The sequence below is a fragment of the Phasianus colchicus genome, chromosome 9, assembly GCF_987193195.1.
Source record: "Phasianus colchicus chromosome 9, bPhaCol1.hap1.1, whole genome shotgun sequence".
Classification (NCBI taxonomy): domain Eukaryota; kingdom Metazoa; phylum Chordata; class Aves; order Galliformes; family Phasianidae; genus Phasianus; species Phasianus colchicus.
The window spans coordinates 9227164-9251670 of record NC_143444.1 but is presented as its reverse complement, the minus strand read 5'-3'; the positions used below and the strand labels follow the sequence as shown (position 1 = coordinate 9251670).

Below are 24507 nucleotides of genomic sequence, written 5' to 3'. Positions count from 1 at the left end.
GCGCATCCGCCGCCCCTCCCCTGACGTAACGGAGCGCCGCGCTTTACGGCGCTTCGCGGCCTCCGCGCCCCCGTGCTCCGCGGCGATGGCGACGTACGTGAGCGAGCTGGAGGCGGCCAAGAAGAGCCTGAGCGAGGCGCTGGGCGAGAACGTGAAGCAGTGAGCGGCATCTCACCTCGCGGCCCCGAGCCTCGGCCTCGCCCGCGGCGACGCCGTCACAGCACCGCCCCTCTCTCCCGCAGGTACTGGGCCAACCTGAAGCTGTGGTTCAAGCAGAAGATCAGCAAGGAGGAGTTCGACCTGGAGGCGCGGCGGCTGCTCACGCAGGACAACGGTAACGGCGGGCCTCGGGGGGGCAGCCCGCCTCAGCGCGGCTCTCCTCGTTGGTGGGTCAGAGCCCATGCAGCCCGAGCTCGATGTCTGCAGGGACGGGGCACGGCGGGCAGCCTGTGCCGCTGCTCTCCCAGCAGAACACCTCTTCCTTAGATCTAACTCACACCTCTCTTCATTCAGTTTGAAACCACATTCCTTTGTCCTGTCGCAGCAGGCCTCGCTAAAGAGTCTGTCCCGTCTTTCCTACAGCCCCACTGTAGATACCAGCAGGCCGCTCTCAGGTCTCCACATGGCCTTCTCCTCTCCGTGCTGAGCAGCCCCAGCTCTCAGCCCCTCCTTGGAGATGTTCCATCCCTTGGGTCGTTTCTCTGGCCTTCTGGACATGCTCCAACAGTCTCTGCAGTACCAAGTACTCCACATTTAGTGCTGGCTCTCCTTTATTTTAACTTTTGCTTTTTTTTAAAGCAAACCCAAAGCTCCGCTGTGAGAAACCCTCCCGGCCATGGGAGGGAGGACAGCCAGGCCTCCTTGTTGCTGGCTGAGTGCACCTGACCTGCCATGCAGCTGCTCTAGGGCTGGATTGGTGCATGGCACGCTGAGAAGCAATCCGGCTTGCACCTGTGCTGTGTGGTATTCTTTCTAGTAGCAGGTTCAGGGCTAAGTGAAGAGGAAAAAACCAAAAACCTCTTAAAAAAAACCTTTATATTAGAAGTTGTGGCTTTTAGCTAAGTGAATGCTGAAAACATAGCTGTGAAACCTACTTTGAGCTGGTGCCTGTGACCACTAACATGTTCCTAATGAGCTGTCTGTCTTCATGCAGTCCACTCACACAATGACTTTCTCCTGGCCATCCTTACCCGATGCCAGATCTTGGTTTCTGCACCAGGTGAGTCCCAAGTTTCATTAAAAGTAATCAGTAAAGCTTTGGCACATGTGTTTGGGCTTTGTATGTGGCTGTTCTATTTGCTGAGCCTTAATATTTCTGTCCCTTTGGCCACGCAGGCAGAAAGGTAGCCAGGTAGTTATCCAGATGATTTCAGTATGACATTTTTATGAACAGAAAAAAACAACCAAAAAAACTGCATTTGCTCTGTTAGAGGCTGATGTGCTGGGTTGCTGATTGTGGTGAGTTTGATTTCTAGGCTGGGTGTCTGTTGGGCTGTGAGTGCTGAGAAGTGAAGTTAATGGGAGATGCTGCTTTGTGTTTGATCTGCTCTGCTTGCTGTTTCCTTTGTGTTCTGATCTGGGTGGTACCCTCTTTGTTCCCCTCTATCTTGGGGATAACATCTTGGGGAGCTGGGTTTTCCTGACTCACCTTGAAATCAAGTATGTATCTGATAGAAAAGTGCTTACTGAACGCTTCCAGTCAGCTCTTAATTGAGCTATGGTCAATTAGTCCAACCTTCTGCCCCTTTGATATTAAACATTTCTAACTGTGTAAGCATTCTGAATGGCTGTTGTCAGACTGGCAAGCTATTTTCTGCTTGATCTTCAAAATTACTTAAAGATATGATATGAAGGACAGTCAAGTTGTGATTTAAGATATGAAGCTGCTGTGTGGTAAAGCAGAGAAGATCATTGCAGTTGTGATGATCTAAGGTCTGAGAAAGCAGTTTTTCCTCTGGGAAGTAGCTGGGTCTGAGCTCACGAGGGGGGGAGAACTGCTGGTTCTGTTCAGGGTCAGGAACATTTCAGTTTTATGTAAGGGTGAAGCAGAGTTTGCTCTGGCTGGCACTTGGTTGGCTTCTTCTGAGTGCTGGGCTGGTGGGAGTGTAGGTCATAACCCAAGCTCTTGGTTTTGGATGGCAGCAGTGGCACTGCTGCTTGACTGAAGTTGGGGTTATTCATTCCTGTGTGCGCTGCTGTGCTGGTCTGTGTGGAGTTCCACTTGTTACTTTATCCAGTCACATAGCTGTGCAGCATTTGTGCAGTTGTTTGGGCAGACTTTATCTCTACTGACTTGAATAGCTCAGACTTGGTAGTCTGGGAAAAATATTACCTTTTCTCAGAGCTGTCTAGGAATGGGTTAAATGTTACACTGCTTTGTACTGGGGCTGGTGCTTCACAGGTGCCTTTCATGTGCTCATTATTTCCCACTTCAACCTCTTAATTTCAAGTCCTTGCAGGGGCTCTCTTGTCCCAGTGAAACTGAAGCTGTTTCAGAGCCCTTGAGGAACCTGTTTCTGTGTGTCAGTGAGGATGTGTAAATGAGTGGTAGTTGACCATGCTTAGCATGTGGTGGCTATGCTTCCAGGCAAGCTCATTGTGCAGATTTGCACAAGCCAGCTTGAAAAAGCTCACCTTGATCATATGTATTCCTAGAGGAATGGCTTTGTGTTCTGCAGGTGATGCTGCATACTGGTGGTCTCTTGCAGTTTTGTGGGTTTTTGTTGTTCCCAACTTGAGACCAGTGCATGGAGACACCTGCATCTTGCACCTTGTGTGTGGTGCAGTGGCTTGTATGTCCAGACACAGAGGTGTGGTACAAATGGAGTATTTGATATTATGCCTAGGTTCACTTTTCCCTTAGCTACCAACCTGCCACCTGCTGGTTTTCATCCCTATGAGAATGGAAAGCTAACAGGGCACCTCCAGTGCTGTGTTTTGAGTAGAAAGCGTTCTCTGAATAGTTTATGGAAACAAATACTTGATACAAGTGTGCTTGAGGCACTTGGTGTGCAGTCACAAATGCTGATGAGTGTACTTCCCACCTTCATGTAAGTGGGACAAGAGGGAAATAAAAGATGACAGTTTAAAAATGTTTAAAAAAATTAGTGCTACACTGGATTGTGGCATTTGGGGTAGGGAACCTTGAAGGGGGTGTTTCAAATGAGACACTGTAACAGCTGAAGAAAGCAAACAACCCATCTGTTCCCAATGTTCTTTCTGATTAGTGGTTCCACCTGGGCTTACAGGTGCACAGTGGGTGAATGTGACCAATGGGATCAATACTTACAACTTGCACCTCCTCACTTTACTGGTCCTGCAAGTTTCAAATCCCAGTTAAGGACATTTGGGACCTGGTGGTGGGGTGAGAGGAAGGCTCACACTACTTGGATGGCAAGAGTGATCAGGGTTTTTGATTCCTGCTCAGCTCCCACTGAGGTCCCACAGGACCCTGAGGATCTTAAGTCTGATGTAAGTGGTGTGAGAGACTGTTTTCTTTGCTGATCTCTGCCAGCATTTTCAGAAGTGCTTTTATGTATTTTTTTTCCTTCTCTCAGGGGAAATTTTGTTTAAAGCCTTTCCTTGTGTTGTGTGGACTTGCTTGCTGAGCTGCCTTGTTGGTTGATGGTTGAATACAAGCAGTCAGGTTAGCGAGATTCCTTGAGTTAATGCATAGCTCACTTGAACTGTTACCTTGTTTCTTAGCTAAATGTTAACTAGGAAAAACTTAAACAATTGTAAGCACTTGAGTTAGTGATAAAAGCATTTCTTTTATTTAATGGTCATCTTGAGCCAATAAAGGAAGGTTCAGAGAATTAGAACTCTTGCTGTCGGGGTTTCCCCCAAGCTTTGCTTGAAGGGTTGTGGCATTGTGTTCCACTTTTCTCCAGAGAGTTGAAGAGGGAAGAGAAGGAAGAGAACAGGAGAGTGAGGTGTTACCAGAGGAGGGATCATTGGAATGTAGTTGACTCAACCCCTGTCCTTGCAGGAAGATCTTGAAACAAACAGACAAAACCCAGAAAACCGTACCCTGACAATCAAACAGAGGAGGATGGGAAAAGGGGGATGGATGTTTTTCATGCATCTCTGTCCTTTCCTCCTGTGCTGCTGCAGTGCATTGGGAGTACCTGACTTACACTGCCCTGCCTGGCAGTGTCACTGCAGAGACCTGGCAGCTTGTAAGGAGAGCTTGGCTAACTGCTGCTTATCTCTGAAGGCACATCAGCAGCCGGGGCTGCAGCTTGCTGATTCTCCTACTATCAAGATTAAAGAAAAGATGCGAACGTATCTGAAATTTGATGCCTGAACCAACCCAGCTTTGATGTTTGTGGCCAGGAAGGCATATGCTGCTTTTCTTAGAATACTGAAGGGAAATTTTGCTTTCTTCATCTAGTGCTAGTTAGGCTTGTTAATATGGAAACCTAGAAAAGGAGCCAGAATAATTCTGCCCTAGGCTCTTGATAACGGGGGATAGAAAATAGTATTTTGCCTTTCTGTTTTTCTAAGCTAAGTTTTTAAGTGCACAGATTGTGAATATGTTGCATCTCTGGGGCCTGTGTGTGAGTTGGAAGGGCTGTGGAGTGGGGAAAGGTCGCAAGTGCAGTGTCTGTCCTTAGCACAACCAGCCCTCCCCTCCTGTGCAGGGGCTCTGACCTGCTTACAGATCTCTCCTACGAAGATAGGCTGAAGGAGGTGGGCTTTACACAGCCTGGAGGAGAGAAGGTGCTGGGAAGATCTCATTGTGGCCTTCCAGTCCTTAAAGAGAGCTCATAAACATGAGGGAGAGTAACTTTTTATATGGGCGGACAGTGATAGGATGAGGAAGAATGGCTTGAAATGAAAAAAGGGGAGATCTAGATTAGATGTCAGGGGGAAGTGTTTCATTCAGAGTGGTGAGGTGCTGGCACTGCTGCAGATAGGCCCTGGGCAGCCTGACCTGGGGAGGGGATGGGGGTGATCTTTGAAGACCCTTTCAACTGTTCTATGCGTTCTAAGGGAGGGGAGTGACTTGTCTGTAAAGAGCAAGGAAAGCATCTTGTGAGAGCAGAAGCATCATCTCTGATGGATCCTAAAATGTAAGCTGTGAGATTTTGATGGAGGGTGAGAGTGGTCCTTGACATGATTGCCTGTGGTGTTTTCCCACCTTCCCCTTTGATAGGTTTTCTAGTGCAACGTTGTAGTAATGAATAGTGACACCAGTTCTGATTTCTGGAGAGAATCTCTTTATTACTTTTTAGTTACCTGCACTTGATGGTTGGATTTTCACAAGTTTTGTTGTACAGTGTTGATTTTCAGCTCACTGATAGGATGTAGGTAAGCTTTAAGAGGGATAGTGTGCCATCTCTGTGTGTAGGTTGCTTCTAACCTCATCTTAACAGCTGAGCATTCTTAAGCTTCATCTGAATACTGTTTAGTCTGATCCTTCAAGTCCTATTAGAGAGGACTGTACTCTTGCTCCAGTGATGAGTATGTGAAGTTGCACATAGCCAAGGAATTCAGCTTGCCACGTTCTCCGTAACCAGACGTACAGTTTGGTTGTATGTCTGAGTTCCTGAAAACAGCTAATTAACCACAGTCACAAGAGCCCATGGTTGGTGTGAGGCTGGGAGAGAACGGGAACTGGCTGGGTTTGCTGTGGTCAGCAAATGTGCCTGCGGTTGGCCAGCTGTGGGATGGCTGCTGTGCCTTCTCTGCTTGGTGAAGGAATGGCATGAGAGGTCCCTGGTGTGGGTATGGCACTACCTGGCAGCAGCCCACTGTCTGAGCTGAGCTCCTGGAGCTGGGCAGGGACCCCACCATAGGGCATGCTTTGCTCACAGATCAAGAGGAAAAGATGGTGTTCTCTTTGCAGAGCTGAGGGAGAGCGCTGCTGACTGAATGCATAGGCTGCTGCTGTAGCCACAAGAGGGCTGTCCAGGCTTTTGGTTGCAGGAAGAGCTACTTTTTTTTTTTCCTATCAGTGAGCACGTGGACGTCCAGTGCAAAGTTTTCTTATGCTGCAGTGTAGCCAAAGGAATAGCATGCAGACCCTGTAAACCTGTCTGTGGGAACCCGGCAAGGCTGTCCTTACCAAGAGCTGTGAGATTTTTTTTTTTGGGGGATGTGGTTTGACCTGCTGTGGCTTTTCCCATCAAACAGCACACAGTGGATTTCTGGGCCAATCTTATGTTATGTGTAAGTGCTGCTCACTCTTTCTTCAGCTGTTTGCCATCACCCTTCCACACAAGTGTTGTCCTACTCCTGGACACACCAGCCTTTGCAGCCTCTCCTTTCCCCTTCAGCATAACATGAACAGTCAGCCTTGATGTTTAACAAGAGTCCAAAGCTTCCTGGAGCTGATGGGTAGGCAGATAGACCAGATGGCTCTGTCCTGCTAGTTAGCATCTGTCAGGAGCTGGTCGTGATGGAACAAATGGCTTGTTCCTTCTTTATGACTTGACTTGGAGGCTACCACCATTGATTTTTGTTGTGTGAAGGTCATGAGTGCATCAGCCTAGCAAAAGCCAATGAAGGGGAAGGCTGTTGAAAGCATTATTCCCTAAGAACTCCTCTCTTTGGGCCGTGATCATTGGGTTTGGGTTATGGCACAGCCAGGGGGTTAGGGTTTGTGAGGTGCAGCCCAGAGCTATGGGCTCTCCCAAAGGAGGGGTGGATAGCCAAAAGGAGTACAGCACAAGAAGTAGCTCCTCTGGCTCATGGCTCTTGGTCTGGAGTTGTCGCTAAACTGGGGGCTAAATCTGAAGGGCTTTTCTGTGTGCACAGTGTCATCCTGGCCCTAAATCAGTGAAGCCTGTCAAACTTTCTTTTTTGTGATTTACAGAAGGTGCTGGATCTCTGCCATGGCCAGGTGGCTCTGCAACCAAACCTGGAAAACCCAAAGGGAAGAAAAAGATTTCGTCAGTGCGGCAGAAGTTTGACGTAAGTCTGCAGCCAAATGGTCCTGGGTTACTGAAATTCTGTGGGGGTGAATTGCTGTGCACAGCATACTGTTCTTCTTACTGCCAAGAGTGATGAAGTCATGTCATCTTGTGACACACATCATCAATAGCTTGGAGCTGCTGCTGCTTGTATTTCAGGAACTAACAGAATAGCTCTGTGGTCACTGCAGTAACTCTTAGGTACATCTTTCATTTGCTTATTCATCTTCCATGTTCTCTGTAATATCTTCACACGTCTGTAAAACTCTTGAAGAAACAGTGAGTTCATAGTTAATCTCAAGCAGAATTGCTTCTTTGTATGCTCCAACCTGCAGGGTTCTTTACAGTCTGAACGGTTAGGAGAAAGAGAAAGCAGAATGTTTTCAAAGTGTAATTGCAAAGCATTTTCAGTTCTGCAACAAGGGTACTGCCTTCTATAGGTGACAGAAATGCCCAAGATGTAGTTTGCTTTGCAGCAAAGGGTCTTTCTATTGACTTGACACTGTCATGTATCTGTTCTGAAGCTTTCTGTGCTTCTGGATCAGTGTGCCTGGTCTGAAGGAGGACTAGGATGGGGCATTGTGTCTTGTGGGTGGGATTTGATCGGTCTGTTGAAACTGAATTAAGTTTGCTGAAAGGGAGAGTGTCTGTGAGGTGGCTTTGTCAAGTGTTAGACCACATGTTGATCCAGTTCACCTCTCTGATAAGGCAGAAAGCTAACCAAGCAAAAAACCCCCAAACCAACCAAATAAAAACTCCCAGGTTTTTCTTGCTGACTTATTCAGTTGGATCAGCGTTCCTTGTGGTTGGATGGGTGTCGAAGTCAGTGCAAAGGAAGACATGGTAGCTGGGTGCAGGGGGAAAGGTGGGCATTTGAGGCCTCTCGCCACTGTGAGAAGTTAGCTTGGCTCAGGCAAAGTGCACCCCACAGCTCTAGTGCAATATTTGGGCTTTATGTGCATGCTTTAGAGACCAGTGTTTCGGAGGGCTGCAAGTCCAGCTGAAGGCTCATTGTGTTTAGAAGCTGTGAAAATATTTCTTCATTTTTCACAGCTGTGGCCTGAATAGAGATGGCAATCCATGTTATCTTTTGTTTTCAAACTTCACTGTGGCTTTTCAGCAGCAAGTGGAGGAGAATCCACTTGTGCAAGTTGTGGTGTAGTGGAAGTCCTGGAATTTGTTTTGCTTGAACACCCCTTCCATTACATCACATTTTTACTGCGTATTTATGCAAGTATACGAGTTTTACTGGAATGCCTTATAGCAAATATTACATAAGGTGTATTTTAAGAGGCTTGTGTGTTATTAGTGTAATGTTCCAGTAGTGTGATCTTAGGAGTAAGTGCCTTGATGTTTCCTCGCTGATCAGAGCAAGTGTAGAAATGACTACAGATTAATTCCAGTTGGTTTCTGGTTTCCCAAAATACATTCCTCTTAGAAATGCTTACACTTGGAAGGTCAGTTTTTTTTATATTTCCCCTTCCACACACGAAGCTTTCCTGTAATGAAAGCTTAAGTCCTCCAAATTACTGTGAGAGAACCGTGCTTTCACATTGCTAGTGGGTGGATTGGTTTTTCACTTTGAGTTAAATGCCACACTGTCCTTTGAATAAAGAAGGCCCCTTTTCCTTTTCTGAAACCAAGATGTGAGAAATCCACTTTGCTGTATATTCATTGTTTATATGTCAAGCATGTCCTTGTTATGATCCCTCATAAGAGCCTCGTGGCAATGTTTATTCCATGGCCAGTGATTTATGTCCTGGAGAGCTGAGGGGCAGGTGTCCTGTGAGTGCTTGGTGAGCCAGCTTTGTGGTGTTCCCTTGTGGCTTGGGGATTGGCCAAGCATGTGTCTCAGCCCGGAAATCAGTTCCTCTCTACCTTTTTCCTCCTCTGCTTGGACACTGAGTTCTAAGGAGCCACCACAAAGTGTGGCCTGGGAATAGCATGGGAGCACATGGATTGGGAAGCATGCTTCCTTCTGGTGTGAATTCAAGTTCTGTGATATTTTGTCCCGAAGTAACTGCCTCCGTTCTGAAATAATCTTATTGGCCATAATCTTCTCAAACCGATTGCACAGTTACCCAGCTCTGCTTAGGGTATTAGAAGTGCATGGGGAGGTTAGAGTACAAAATCTGGAACTGAAATGCGGTGAAGCTGTTGTATTTAATTAAGTCCTTATTCTTTAAAGATGTGTAAGAATCACTTAATCACATAAGCTTAGGATCACTGTGTTGATTCTTGGTAGGAAACTGTACGGTTGGTAGACAATAGGGTGTATTTTTAGCTTATATCGAAGGGCTTCTGCACAAGAAATGAGTAAGTAGATAAGAACTCTGCAGCATAGAAGGAGGTGACTGAAAAATGTGAAAGTCCAGTAAAGTCATCACTGGCCTGTGCAATATGAACAAAGGTAAGAGGGACTGTGGCCACACTGGAGACTCGCAGGAAAATGGAATGAGTCAAGCAAGTGGGCAGTACAGAGTAAATGTAGAATTTCTTGCTGCAGAATGTGGTGGATATCTGATAGTGCAGAGTGCTGCAGAATAGGCTCATGGGTAGTTAAGTGGAAGGACACCAACCCTAGCTCAGAAACTTCACTGAGAGTTTAGATGAGTACTCTGGGGACAGGTGGGTGTACTGCTCCCTTTGTCCTGCTGCCATATGTTCTGTAGGTGTTTGTGCTCCAGTCTGAGAAGCAATGTTTCACGAGGTGAACTGAAACCTGACCAAGTTAACATCATCTTATGCTCTGATATTGTGTTGATCACAGCACCGGTTCCAGCCTCAGAATCCATTGTCTGGAGCCCAGCAGTTTGTGGCTAAAGATCCTCAAGACGACGATGACCTGAAGCTGTGCTCCCATACCATGATGCTTCCTACACGTGGCCAGCTAGAAGGAAGGATGATTGTAACTGCGTATGAGCATGGGCTGGACAACGTCACAGAGGATGCGGTGACAGCTGTGGTTTATGCTGTGGAGGTGAGACTGGGCTGTGCAGCCCTGGTGTTGCCATTACACCAGCAGCAAAAGTCTCTGTATGCAGTATGGGGCAGACAGAGCCCCCCCTCCGTAGATGGGGGTTGTGCTGCTTTGGCTGCCCAGCTGCCTCAGATTGGAATCAGAGGGGTTTGTGCCATCGGAGATTTGTGCTTGTGAGGGTTAAATATGAGGTGCTTGCTTATGAAGAGCTCTGGGTACACTTGAGTAGCTAATTTAGAAAATGCTGTTCCCATCATTGAAAAGAGAATGGCATCTTCTTAAGAATTTTGATTTAAAATAAATCCATTACATGTGAAGGTATCTGGCCTGGAAGTAGCAGAATCAGACAGTACTTGCATGAACTGTCTGCTGGAGCTGCTGGTCAGCGGTGGTGTTACCAGGTGTCTCCCAGTCAGGCCCCATGGTGCAGCTGTTAGTCAGCTCTCTGGGGATTGCTTCCCCAAACTGTGGTGTTACATGCTAACCTCAATCCTCTGTCTGGGAGTGAGGTCATGCTAGGAAGCAGTTCCAGACAGCTGTTTCTTCAGCAGCTTCCAGGCACCTCAACAACCTGAAAAAATGTATGGCTTTTCATTGTAGTTTTAGAGCCAGAATTTCAGTACGAGCACAACATTGAGTGCAAGCTGTAAAAACTCTTGAAAGGGAATGGGTTGGGAATTTCCTAGCATTTAAGAAAACTCTTTGTGACATTTGAAGTACCACATCATATATTAGCCTGTGAACTGTGCTTTAAAATGCAGAGCCACGTTCTTTGTTTCCAGCTTGTGGGCAGGCAGAGTGTTTTCACTTAACCACCTGATACATGTTGTCTTTAGGTCCTTGTGGTTGTGGCAGAACTGGTCTTGTCAGTCTGTACTTCTCTGAGCTGTAGTTTGGTAGGATGGGTTAATTAGTATGCTTAACAAAAATGTTTTTCATTCCAGAACCATCTAAAGGACATTCTGACATCTGTAATATCCAGACGAAAAGCCTATCGGCTGAGAGATGGCCACTTCAAGTATGCCTTTGGAAGCAATGTTAATCCTCAGCCGTATCTGAAGAACAGTGTTGTTGCTTACAACAATTTAATTGAGTGGTAAGGAGCTTTCAGCGCACTGTTAGTTTCAAATGTAATTTGCTAGTCTTGATGTTACTTTGTTGTTCAGTTTTAATTCTCACTGAGTGGGATCTATTAATGGTGTTCAGCTTTCATTTGCTGTGTGCTGAACAGGGAGGAAGGATGTGGGGATTTTTCAGCAGCAGAGTTCAGGACAATGTTGTCTCTTCCTGGCTACTTATCAGTTTATCATGGTGACCCGGGCCCTCTGAATGTTATTAATTATTGCTTGGAGCAAGTGACACAGGAGTTCTTCCGATCTCAGGGAAGAGGCCCCTGGGCAGAAGGGCAGTATTGTTGCTTACAACAACTTAATTGAGTGGTGAGGAGCTTTCAGCATGCTGTTAACTTCAAATGTAATTTGCTAGTCCTGAAGTTACTCAGTTCAGTTTTTCTTCTGACTGAGTGGAATCTGCTAACTGTGGAGTTTAGCTTTCACACAGTATGAAAGCAGCAGGGCAGAGCTTTGTTTGGGTACTGCTGTGTACCATAAGGCTGAGATGCAGGAGAGGACCTCTGAGATGCTGCAGTCTGTCATTTCTTGTGTCCATGTGTATTAATGGTTTTTCTGCAGGCCTTTCCACTTGCAGAGCTTCAAGCTCGTCTGGTTTTGCAGTCTCAAACAGCATGTGCTCTGTGTCAGGCAGTGTGTGTGTATGGTGAGGCAGCTGTTTGTCCATGACAGAGCTGCTAGCATTTCACAGGAGGTTGTGGGTGTTCTAAGGTTTGGTTATGGTACCACAAGTGGAATCCACTCCAAACAACTCTGCCTAATAGCTAATGTCTCTCAATTGAATGTTGTGGGTGCCTTCATTTTTTAGGCTGGGTGGAAACTTGGTTGTGAATAACAAAGGTTACCAGCTCACAATAAAGTACAAAACAGGTCTGAGGCATGCTGAAGATCGGTTTTCATTGTTTTTATTAAATTGAAATTTGTTAAGAGATTTTATTAGAGCTGATAGAATTTCGTATATGCAAAGGCTGTATTATGAATACAGAAAAGCAAACGCTGGGGCTGAGCCCCTGCTGTGTTACTACCAAAGCTAGTGCTGCTTTTGTGACTGGAAGGTTTTACCGCTTGCTGTCTGCAGCCCTCCAGCCTGTGTGACACCTTCTGCTGGTCAGAGTGTAGCCCCTCAACCCCCACCTGATGATGCAGAGCAGCAGGCAGCACTACTGCTGGCGTGCTCTGGAGATACTTTGCCAGCATCTCTCCCTCCAGTGAACATGTACGACCTTTTTGAGGCATTACAGGTAAGCTCTTCACATCACACTTTGTGACTCAGGGCAGTGCTGCCCTGAGTATCAGCTGCCACTCTTGGATTTGGTTTATGTGCACAGAGAGGGGTTTGATTTCATCCTCCCACAGCCAGTTTCCTTATTTCTCTTTCAAACTTATTACTTGGCTTTGACTTGCTCCTGCTATTAGGGAACGGGTAACAAAGTCAACTCATGGTCTAATGCCTGTTCTGTCCCGCTTGGTCAGAGAGTTGATGAGGAAATCCTTGTCTCTACAAAAGAATGCTCCCCCTTTTGACAGCAGTGCAGCAGAGTGACCTGCCTGGCATGGCCCTTTTTCTTCTAAGCACCCATGTGGAACATAGAGGAATACTGGATCATGCATGCAGGCTGTTGCATTGGGTTACGTGTGATTGCCTCAGCCCTGGGGAGGTGTCTGAGGTGCTGTGGGTGAATTTTCCTCCAGTGGTGTGTGTTAGTGGGTCCCTCTCTGGCAGTGCTGGGGCCCGGCAGGCTAACTTGAATGCCTGAAGCTAGCTGTGAGAAATTCCACCCCCTCTTCACCCGCCTTGCTCTTTACTGCTGTGAGCAGGCCTTGAGGTTTTTACCTCAAGGCTGTGGAGGCAGAATTTTAAGAATTGTAATTGAGCATCTGGGGTGTGTGTTAGGTCAAGTAGAATTGTATTCTGTGTTTCTGTGTTTTTGGAGCAAGATTTCTTTACCCTGCTACTCCATTACAAAGTGGTGTAACAGACTGTTCTGTGCTGGCAGGTTACAAGCTCTCCTTGTGTGTGACAGCCTGTGTTCCTGCTCTGCAGGGCTGGCTCTGATCATCTTGCACATTCTTCCATGGGTGGTGTGGGGAAATGAGTATGAGAACATGAAACTTTCTAACTTATCTCTAGGTACACAAGGAAGTTATTCCTGCACACACAGTCTACGCCCTAAACATTGAGAGAATTGTCATGAAACTCTGGCATCCAAACCATGAGGAGCTACAGCAGGATAAGATCCACCGCCAGCGCCTGGCAGCAAAGGAGGGCCTTCTACTCTGCTAGAGCCTGGCAGCCATGTCAGGCCCTTGATGGCTGCTATGCTGTTCCTTGGACTTGATGCTGGGATGCTTCTTAAAATCCCATGTCTATGCTTCAAGGAAGATGTAAGTTAGGAGTCAGCTTTTCCTATGGAAATACTACTGAGGTAATGTAAGTGGTACACTTTCTCTGCTTCCTAAGAGTCATGTGCCATGGAGTGCTTGCAGCAATCCCACTGAATTGGAAAGGAGGAATGAGATTTGTTTGCAAAGACTTTTTTTTTTTAAAGAAAAATAAATGTGAGGTTTTAAATAGTGTGTGTGCATGCCCATTTGTGAATGTGATAACTGTCTCCTTGTCATCCCCCTGAGGTAGTTTCCCTTCTGAGTTCAGCCTGCGTGAGCCTTGTCCAGCTTCTCTTGCAATTGGTGGGATCTTTTCCACTCATTTAAGTGGAAACAGTTGGCTGTTAGGACATGAAGATGAACAGTTGTGTAAACTGACATGTTGAGGAACTTTGGATTAGAAGATGAGAAAACAAGGTAAAAAGGAAAAATCTTTTCTAGCCTTTCTTCTGAACTATTTTGCATCACAAAAACATGAAAAATGAGTACCAGCTGTCATGGGGTGTCTCACCAGTTACTAAAACAGTAAAATTGGGTTTCTGGATAGTGTTTTCCCATCAGCCTAGTCCTTGTCTAATCCTATTTTAGGGTAGTGTTCAAACATCCCAGGAGCTGCCTGGATTTAGGGCAAGGAGCAACCTCTGTGCCTGTCAGTACAGCTAAGGATTCAGACATCCCAGCAGGCAGCTTCACCATCCCTGAGATGGGATAGCAAATTCAATCTTAATTTTGCATGGAGCCATTCAGGTCAGGCTGTATAAGGGAATGGACTCTGCATGTGGTGTTTCAGGTGCATTACTGTCTCTCGTCATCTCTGTGCTCTTTAGATGCCAAAGAGAATGGGCTTATGAAGGCATATTAAACATTCTCATGTTAGAAGTTAATTCACTGTGTTTTTAACCATACCTATACATGTATCTGCTGAAAGATGACTTGGTTCTTTGTTCTTGTGCCATCCGGATAGTGGAATTGGAACAGCTTCCTCAGGGAGAAAATGAAAGAGGAAGCTTATGGATTCTCTTATTATGCTTTGCCTTTGGAAAGTATTTGAAAAAGAGAACTGTAAATTTTTCCCTTTCCCATGCAATTTCCTTTGCTGTTGCACCCTTGAGAACTGAGGAGAATGTGTATCCCTGATGTGTTTCTTGGTTACCTGCCTATAACTTCAATTCATGATCCAGTGCTTGTGTTAGACCAGAGTCACAGCAGGGAGCTGTGCAGGTGGTTCTCCTGCATCCTCTTGAGGGATGTGCACTGGATTTAGGCATAGCAAGAGGCAGTGTCTGTACAGATATTAGCAGCTCCCATCCTGAGAAGACCACTTCAGGGTAATGGAGAAACTGGGAAAGGCAACAGCAGAGAACTCAGTAGGGCCTGGCAGAATGAAAGCAGCTCTACACTTGGTAGGTTGTATTGGCTGAGGTAGGGCAGTGTAGGGTTGAGCAAGAGGGTAGTCAGAGGGAGGAGGATGAAGGCTTATTTTGGTCTCCTACTCTCTGCTGCCATTTTCGTATAGTTGAGGGCTCAATCTGAAGAGGCTTGGTATGCTTATCTTAAAAGTTTACCCCAGTGACTTTTTTTACATTATAGATCTTAAAACCAGGACTGAACCTATATAGCTGTATATGATGAGCTCTAGCTACCTAAAGTATGGACTCCAGGGTGTGGGAGGGGGATTTCCCACATAATTGTTGTTTCTGGTGTAAAATGAAAGCACTGAGTTTGTTTGCTAGAAACTTTGTGGCAGCTGTGAGGATTTCAGGTCTGAAGGGAGCACAGAGCCTCTGAGAGCATCACAAGTGAGTTCCAAAACACAATATGAGACACAGCAAAAGAAGTGCTCTTCTCTTTTGTTTGTATGTGCTAGAAGGAAGGCTCTGCAGACAGCCTCCTGTTCTGAAGAGCTGAGTCATCAGTTCCACACTACAAAAAGCAGGTTAACTGGGACACCTGCCGCGCAAAAAAAGCTTGAATAAGGAAATTGTCAGCTCTGTTTCACAGAGTGGGAGATTTGTGCCCCAAGACCCATGTAGGCTGAGCTTGACCTAAGCTCTTCCTGATGGATGTTATTTTAAAAACTTACAATGGAAGCTTTCAGTTATCTGTGGCAATCTGTCCTGCTTTCCCATCATCTTCACCACTGAAGGCTTTTTCCATGGTCTTGGACCTTTCTTTGCATCAAGAGTCTTATTGTAGCATAGGCTAGAGCTTCTTATCTTACTCACTCTCGAGTTTTCCTTTAATCTGTGGGGGGAAAAAAAATTCACTGTATTTGTGAATACCCAGGAGCCCCAAACTGGGGTTTGAAAAAGGTTCTGCTCTCCACCTGGGACAGGGAAGCTGGATCAGGTAAATGCACCCATCCTGCCCGAGAAGGCCAATATTTACCAACCCTTGAGGCAAACACGGGCTCAAGGGAATACTGTACTTGGTAATCCCCACCTTACTTGCACAGCTGCAAGAAGTTTGCAAGAAACACACATCACTTGTGCCCAAACACTGGGGTCTCCCTTGACAGGGAGACACAAGGAGATCTTAGTTCATGTTGAGAGAGCAGCGCTAGCCAGTTTCCTTCAAGACTCTTGTTCAAGACATGTTTTGAGGAGTTGTGTGATATGTTCTATGCATCCCTCACATGCTCCAGGTGAGGCTGTTTGTCAGGGACAAGGTTCAGGTTTCTGCTGGCCACCCCTGAGCAGCCTCTGTAACTTACCTGTGGTCCTGGGACCGAGTTTGGTTGTAGTCAAAGGCTCCAATCAGATGGTTTCCTTTTTTCCTAGTTCACAACAGGCTGAAGTAGAGTTGAGTTTTAACTGTATGAATTTAACTGTAAGAATAATCTTTTCACTGAGAAATGCTTCATGCAAGTGAAGTTCTCTTTTATAGTATTTTTGATTAATTTATTGCTGGGAAATGAATTTGTGTCTCTAGATAGCATCTGGTTGATGGGGTTTTCACACCCGTAGACTGAGGATGCTCGTGTGAAGTCTCGGAGGCCTGTGCTTGTTCTAGCTGAGGGCCATGTAAGCTAAAAGGGTTCTGTGTTTGAGTGGTACAAGCTGCCCCTGGGTCTCTTGTTGAAACACTGGCCTTCCTGTAACAGTGGGGGTACAGCATGTTGAAAGAATTGGAAGGCATTGCCCTACATCCTGCCCCTCCCTTTGCTGCTGGCTGGCCAGGAAGGTGCTCAAGGGCTCACCTGGCCACCTCTGGCCTGGTATCTGAGTGGTGCTGCAGGGATCATTGCTGAAGAGGATAAGTGTCAGCTCAGTGACTGCCTTGACTGCTGTACGTTATAAAAGGGCTAGCTATTATTAATGCATTGTTTCCATTTGAATTGCTGAAACCAGTTTCCTGTTGGTGGGTTTTTCTATGTCTTTGTTGCATTTAAAAGTGCCCGGAATCAGATATCTGTTTCTGTGCAATGACATGCCACTTCTGAAACTCTACTTTGATAAGCAGAAAGAGAAGGGGAGCTTTGCCTACAGGAAAGGCTGCTGGTTGTGCCATGGAACAACCCATAACCTTTTTCAGCCTTATGATGACCTTCAGCCCTTGCTCTAGAGTGCTGCAACCAATGTTCCTATCCAAGTATGAGCTGTGGCCCTTTCTCCTCATTCTTCCTTATGCCTCCTGCCGTGGTGCCATGCAGTAAGGTGCTGTTACATCCTACATGGTGGCTTGGCCCTGTCTGAGGAGTCTTCCCAGCACCTTCTGGAGTTGTCACCCTGCTGCAGCTGATGGTAGATAAGCCTGCTTGAGGGCTTTTCATTTGTCTGCTGGACAGCAGCAGTCTCCCAGGGTGCTTGATGTCTATCTCAGGAGTGGATCTTCCAGCCAGGGTTTAGAAAGCCAGCAGGGGGTAGGTGTTGCTGTGAACTATGGACTTGTTTCTCAGATATTTGTACTTTGTTATTAAACTGTGTGAAATGCTGATGGTAGCAGATACTCTCATGTTGCTTTTCCCTAAAGCAACATTTCAGACGTTTTCCACTGAAACTTTCATTTCTTATTAGAAATGCTATTTTCCCACCAGAAAGAAATCACAAGGCAGATCAGTCTGCTTTAAATTTACCTCTGCCCTCGCTTTCTCCAAAATATTCACCAGAAGATTGTTTCAAGTTGTCATATTTGTTTGTTTTTAAAGCCTGTCACAGATTAAGTTTTGGTTTCAGACTAATGCTCACCCACCAGCTTTCTCTCCATTCTCATCCACTTACAGCATAGAGGGTTGATGTTCAGATATAACAGTCTTTTGGGCTTAAGTAGGCTTTCATAGGATCACAGAATGGCTTGGGTTAGAAGGGACCTTAATGCTCACCCAGTTCCAACCCCCTGCCGTGAGCTGGCTGCCTCCCACCAGATCAGGCTGTCCAGGGCCCCATCCAACCTGGCCTTGGGCACCTCCACCTCTTCTGGGCTGCATCTGTCAGCACCTCTCCTCTAGTTTTGTCCTGTGTTGCAGCTGTGTGCATCCCTCCTGTGGCTGGCCCTGTTCCTGCCCTACAGCAGTGCAGTGCCCCATGGACCAGCCTGGCCCCCATGTGTAAGGTGCCTTGCTGAGATACGGCTCCCTTTCCTGGCCCACATTCAAAGGGCAAGGATGTGCCACTGCCTTCCCCACACCCCCACTTACAGCTGAGCTAAGCATCCTGGAGCTGTTCACACAGCAGCTGCATTATCCCTTTGCTTTAGGTTTCTCAGTTTCACTCCTGCCTGCTGCAAAGGCAGCACTGCTGACGCTCAAGCAGAGCATCCTGTTTCCAAAACAGCTGGTGTAGTCCTGCCATCTTCAGCATCCTTGTTCCCAAAGGAAGACAGCAAAACATTGGAGAAGCAGAAGGGATTGAATGAGTGGGTGACAATTGCATTCCCCTTCACCTGTGTGTGGAGGTGGGGTTGTGCATTGTGGGGTGCTGCAGATTCCTAATACTGTGTTCCTGGAGCTGTCAAGAAAAACACAGCATAGGGAGCTACGTGTATGGGCAATAACAGGGACAATTTGCATTATTTGAGACTTCAGGACACGCATGGTTAGAAAAAACAGAAAAGACAAACGCCTTTGTGTAGGCATGAGTATACACACACAGTGTCTTGTCATGCTGAAGGCACAATGTTCTGTTGCTCAGCACAGCTGATCCCTACTGTGTTTCTGTGGACTGACTCACCCCAGGAGGGCAGTCCCAGCCTCCAGGGGCTTGGTGGATGCATTCATACCTTTGAAGAGACCAAGAAGATGGTGTGCCACATACAGAATGCTATCCTTCACTGAGATACTCAAGGGAGGAGCCGGTTCCTGAAGAGCCAATTGTCTTAAAACTCAGCATCAACAACCAAATCCTATATAGAAAAAAAGCAAAGAAAGGCTGAGGACCTACCCTAGGAGTTATGGGAGGTGACTGAAGGGACTCTGAGGAGTTGCTTCCTCCCCCTGCAATCTGTCTTTCCCACTAAGAGACTTAGCAACTTTACTGGCATTGCCACCCTGCCCTCCTGTGCTGCTGTCACTGAATGGGAGCCCTCTGGCTCCTCTAGGTCTCAGCAGCCCACACCTGATGGGCAAGCACCAAAAAGCTCTGGAGGTAGGGTAGCCCTTTTCTGAAAATAGAGGCTGGTAGGTGGCACCTAGCGAGGATCACACAGGGGTGTGCCCCTCCTAACAGCAGTAACACAAAGGCATAAGCTGAGGCAGGAGCATCCTTCCCTGTACTTGAGGGGACACAGGCATGCACCTGATCCTGGATCCCTTGCTGGCAGTGGGGAAGCGGTACCCATTGAGTCCAATGGGTGCCATGCTGCTGCTGGTGCAACCTGCTGCTGCGGGGATGGGGATGCAACAGGGCACACGGCCACACAGGTGGCCTGGAGGGCAGCACAGGCACAGCCATCCTGCTGGGCTGTGTGGGAGCTCCAGGCAACCCGGGCACCAGAACCTCACGTGAGACATCAAAGAGCCTGAGGTAGCACAAGATGCAAATGAGCAATACCTCAGAGCTGGTGCTTAACCACAGCCGTGCTTCTGCATGTGCTGTGGAATAACATGACGTCTCCCTTTTCTGAAGCTCCCCGTGTGAGCCCATGCCTTCTCCCACAGCACCCTGTGGGGCTGGATTCAGGCTCGGCCTCAGCTGAGCTCTGCAGGGCTGTGAGCACTGCAGGCACCTCCAGATCAGCCCTGAGGTGCAAGGGGCAGCACCCACCAGAGAGCCATGGGTAGTGCATGGCTCTAAGGGTGCCTCTGCTGGCATTACAACAAGGGTGAGCTCTTGGCACATCTGTCCATCACTGTCTCAGAAACAGACTCCTAACATCACTTTTGCTTCTAGTAAATGGGAGTATGTAGAAAACAACAAAAAGCATGGACTTACTTCATAGATCCTGCAGCCACTGGAGACCTCTTGCACACAGCCTGCTCTCCCTTTATTCATGTTGTTGTTTGTTATTCTGTTATTAAGCCTGGGCAAAGCTCCAAGATTATTACTCATGGAATCTTTCCGGGCCTTTGCTGGCTCATTCCTTAATGGTTTCCGACAATGACAACTGTAGAGGAAAAAAAAACAGTGGATGCCCCTCAGAGCCTGCACTGCATCAGACAGCTGTGAGGCTGGAATGAGCACTGCTATCACAGTGTTTTCTCAACCATCCAGTCCCTCTGGAAGCGTGGTCTAAGCGTGGCCTCAGCCTCACGCTGCCCTCTGCGTTGGGCTGAAGCTGGGAACCAGGCTGACCTCTCGCCCGGGCACTGAGGGCACTGTAGGAGCATCTCCTGCCATGTCTGAGGCATGGAGCTGCTGCTGCTTTCAAAACTGAAACCAGGGAGGGAAGAAAAGCTAAGGATCCCTTTCAGAGCATGGAGGCATGTCTGGAGCACGTCAGGACATGATAGCAGTGCCACCTGCCTTGCACTGGTGAAGCAGGTGCATGCTGTACTCTGGCTCATTTACAGTCTGGAGAAATGGAGCTGTGAGATGGGGTTGCTGCGTGAGGCTCTGGTTCCCCATGTGCTGCCCCACGTGCTGCCCCAGTCCCTGCAGAAATCCCCCCGAGCCTCCCCCTGGCTCCATGGTGGCCGTGTGGGGCTGGGAGGCAGCAGCTAAGGCTGATGCGTGGTGCACTCCATGGGGGGAATTCCTCAGCAGTTTAGCCACATCTTAACACTGTCCCTATCTGTGGTTTTTCTGCTCATTTCAGACGTGAGTTTTCTATTTTTGAAGTACCTCATCTCACGTCCAATTCTCTCCTGGGATCACTAGCCTGAAGCTCACCGCTTCATGTCCCTGCTGTGCCCTACTCCTACCTGGCTCAGAACTTACCCAGGAAGCAGGTCTGGGATCTTGCTGGGCACAAGAGTGCTGTCTTTTCATTTGCTGGTTCCAGTGAGGAGTTGGTGGTGTCTCGGTAAATGAGATCTCTATTTTCACACACATCTTCCTGTAGATTTTATGAGAGCTCTTTGTTTCAGACTCATCTTGGTGAGTCAGAGCACCAGGGGGCAGAGACCCAAGGGAGCAGCCCCCGGCTGGGGACACAGCCAGCCTCCAGCCATGTGCAGGGTGGGAAACACTCCCCCAAAAGCTGATGAAGAAATGACGTGGCTGCCAGCCAGATGACTGGAGGAAGTCATCTTTCCTACAGTCACAACCACTGGGGTCACAGGCGTGAAGCTGGTAGCAGCGGCAGGGTTAGGGCTGGGGACATCAAGGGCAGGGGGCATACCCCAGTGCTGGCACAGACCTCCAGAAGACAGATTAGTGGTGAGAACAGCTCGAACCCACAACACCATCTCACACCCCCGTGCTGTGCATTACACCGTGCTTGCAGATTTCCTTTTTTTAAAAAAAAAATAATACAGTAGGTTAATAGCCCTTTTCCCAAAGACAGCTGCACAGATGAGATGTGCTCCGCAGTGGGGTAGTAGAATCTTGGTGAAGGACCAAAGAAAAGAAACTCACATGCAAGCCTAACAAGAAGCATGACATGGTCTGGAGTCTTTTGCAGAGTGAGTAATATGTCTGGAGTCCCTCACCACTGGCAAGGACCTTTCAAAACATCCGAATTGTTACAGTTTGTATGGGAACACATACAAACTTTCAGGAACATGGGGACTGTGAGGGAAGGAGCTGTTACCTCAGCTGCACCTTGAGCACCTTGGCTGCTCTCCATGAGGACGACCGTGGCTGACCTTATCAAGTTGATGCATGACAGAGCCATCACCATCCCACTGCTGCTGCTCCCTATGGTCATTTCCTGTAGTTTGTCCTCTCCTGGACCTTGCATGCAGTAAATAAGAGCAGTAGTCTCAGAGAAAGTCAAGATCCAGTAACTCAAAGGAATTCTTAATGGAAGAACCCACAGGAAACCCAAGGCAAACAAACTCATTTCTCTTGGATTCAGTACCAACCAAGGCATGTGACAGTGCTGAGTAACCACAAGTGTAAGCACCAGAGAGCAACACTGCTCTCCTGGGAGCTTACATGGTTCCTTGCTGCAGCCACCTGCTGTGGAGGAGCTGGCTTCCCAAACAGCATGTGCCTCCAGCAGCTTCCCCATGCCTGCGAGTCTGAAATCTAACCTCGCCACTTGGCTGCCTCCCCCGTGGCCAGATCACATCTCTGCATCAGAATCTAGCTGAGGATGGGATCCTCATCTTTAGCAGCCTAGGACTGGATTTGAAACTGGGAAAAGATGCAGGCAGCCTGCCTGCCCTCCTTGGCAAGGGCTTCTCAAAGGTGGGTGATGCGATTAGGAATGACAAAGTTTGCTTAAACTGCTCATTCGCTGGAGAAAATGGTAGCTGGAGGAGTGCCAAGAGGTGCCACGTCTCTCTGGAGATGCTAGGGGATAAAGTTTTAGCACCCAAGTTCGGCTCTTAGCCTGTTGTGTGACTCAGGCTGCTGGTTGGCCATGCAACTGCCTGCAGACACACACTGCACCTGAACGTTTCCAGCCAACACCGGCAATTCTGTTTCTTCCAACCTATATTCTGCACAAGTCATAGTGGTATTGATGATATCACTGGCTGGAGAGACATGACTGCGCCCTCTCCTAGCACTACGCAGATGACTCCACTGCATTATCAGCTGAACTTCTCTGGGATTTTTTTTAAATTTTTTTGTTCAACCACCAATTACCTTCCCCCTTCCTCTTCCCCCCCCCCCCCCCCGCAAAAACGTTGGTTTCTCAGCTTAAGTGCAGTAAAAAAAAAAACAACAAACAACATATCAAATACTGGGAAGCAAAGTGGATCAAGAAGCAGCACTTCCGACTCTCCTGCTGACCTGATGTAATGCCTTGGGGACAATGGGTTTAAAATGTACCCACTCACTCCAGTGTTACCATAGGAAAGCAATGTCTGCCAAGCAGGGCTGGTGCATCACAGCAGCCAAGTGTGGGTGTCCCATAAAAACACAGGGGCTTTATTTTCCACTAGCAACCAACATCTCTATTCAGACCTATGCTGATTTTTTAGACAGCAATGTTGTCATTGATGAGGCATAACCATAAATGCTATTCACCCATTATAACTATTATTATGGTGCCAATCCTTCCGGGAGAAACACAAGCAGGGGAATTAGCAAAAAAAGGCTGGGAGTGTCTTGGACCCATTCTTGGTAAGGTGCTGTGTGAGCTATCTGAGGTGTGATGGCATCTGGGACACAACAAGACCTCTCACGGGTACTTCCACACTCCACTAGGGGAACACCAGCTTGGAGGTGACCCCTGCACCGTGCTGACTCTGCACCAGCCTGCTGGTCACACAGGTTTATAATACGAATTCATGAATATCACATCACACAGGGAACTCCCAAAGATGTGCAAAAGAGCAGATCAAAGTGTGATCAGGCTTCCCATCACTCCCATCTTCAAACTGGGGCCAGAAGAAATGCCAAATCAACCAGAGCCCATGGTTCATCAGAGCTGAGAAAGCCCCACTTGCACTACGGCTGCTTCCTTGCTTGCCTGCCGCCTGCCTTTGGTTGACCTAGTTGAGTCATGGGGAGACAGCGAGTGAGAGACATCCTGCGCTGCGGTTGTCACTGCCGCTGCCCCAGGGAGAAAATGTGCCTGTCCCAGAGGGATGCTCCTGCCCTGAATAGGTGGGGAAGCCAGGGCAAGGGGCTAGGGCAGAGCTGGCTCCCAGCCATGCCCATGACATGGCAGCCAGGCCCCCCTCCTGAAGCTGCAGTCAGAAGGAAAAAGCTGATTTCTCTTCCACTGGCCAGTGCAAGGAGCATTGATGATGGCTCCATTGGGCGATGTTTGGAGGAGGTGGTGCAGCTGCAGGCACAGGCTGGGGAGGTGGAAAAGCAGCCTGGCCATGGGCAAACCCTGCAGGGGCTTTGCTGAGTGCTAGACCCAGGTCAGACAAGTTGAAACAAGTTAAGGCACATACAAATGCTTTCTTCCTCAAATCTCAAAGGAAACGTGCACATGCTGAGCTGCAGGCACCACAAGTTGCTAAGAATAAAGGACTTCTGTTGGATTCTGACTGTGTGCTTCTTGGCTTGGCACAGCGGGCACGAACCAACTCCTAGTACCTGGCTGGGACAGCACTCCTGCCAGGCAGCCTGCCCACGTGCCAGCGGGGATCTGCATCACCTTGGTGTACACGGCTTTTTTTGCACTGACCCAACCGCATCCCAGCTCTTGTGGCTGTGGCAGCTGTTAATACAAGAGCTGTTAATGCAATATACACAGCTCCTTCCCTTCCCCCGGGCAGCAGGGATGAAGGGAAGGAAATGCTATGAAAGAAGACAACGTGGGCTCTTCTCCTCTTCCAGCCTTAGTGGGAGAGTTTGTGTTGGCAGGGAAAAGATCTCAGGGGAGCGAACTCTTCCCTTTTGCAGAGTGAGTAATATGTTGCAAAAGTTACTAAAATTAGAACACTAAAAGAATGTCTAAAAATATCACACATACTTCTTAAAAAAAAACACAGAATCCCTGAACAATACACAAGAAAGGGATAATTTACCAAGAAAAAGTCATGAAATGCCAGAGTTATAACTCACCGTTCTCGTGGTCTCATGGTAAAAATTTTCAACAGTCTTCCCACCCAGTATCGGCTCAGGAGCCTGTCCTGAAGGCTGCAGCTATT

The 24507-nt window shown here is 47.7% G+C and overlaps 2 protein-coding genes across 3 annotated transcripts in view; one reads left to right on the top strand and one right to left on the bottom strand.

Moving 5' to 3' along the window:
- The first annotated feature begins 11 nt into the window (after positions 1-11).
- Positions 12-13570, top strand: TADA1 (transcriptional adaptor 1). The gene is made up of 8 exons (XM_031595711.2): positions 12-159; positions 243-334; positions 1154-1219; positions 6821-6918; positions 9688-9897; positions 10842-10993; positions 12106-12268; positions 13159-13570. Exons 1-8 carry the CDS (start codon positions 86-88, stop codon positions 13309-13311), a joined length of 1008 nt encoding a protein of 335 aa, XP_031451571.1. The 5' UTR covers positions 12-85; the 3' UTR covers positions 13312-13570.
- A 1320-nt stretch (positions 13571-14890) lies between these two features.
- Positions 14891-24507, bottom strand: part of FASLG (Fas ligand) — a 143751-nt gene continuing 134134 nt past the window's right edge. Inside the window, exons 7-12 of one of the 2 annotated variants that reach the window (XM_090146100.1) lie at positions 24422-24502; positions 21540-21682; positions 21365-21451; positions 20726-21238; positions 19781-19952; positions 14891-18752 (exon numbers count right to left, since the gene is read on the bottom strand). The gene's annotated coding sequence lies outside the window, so the exon portion shown is untranslated. Of the gene's footprint in view, positions 18753-19780; positions 19953-20725; positions 21683-24421; positions 24503-24507 lie in introns of both variants that reach the window. The other variant, XM_031595710.2, reaches the window with a different exon arrangement.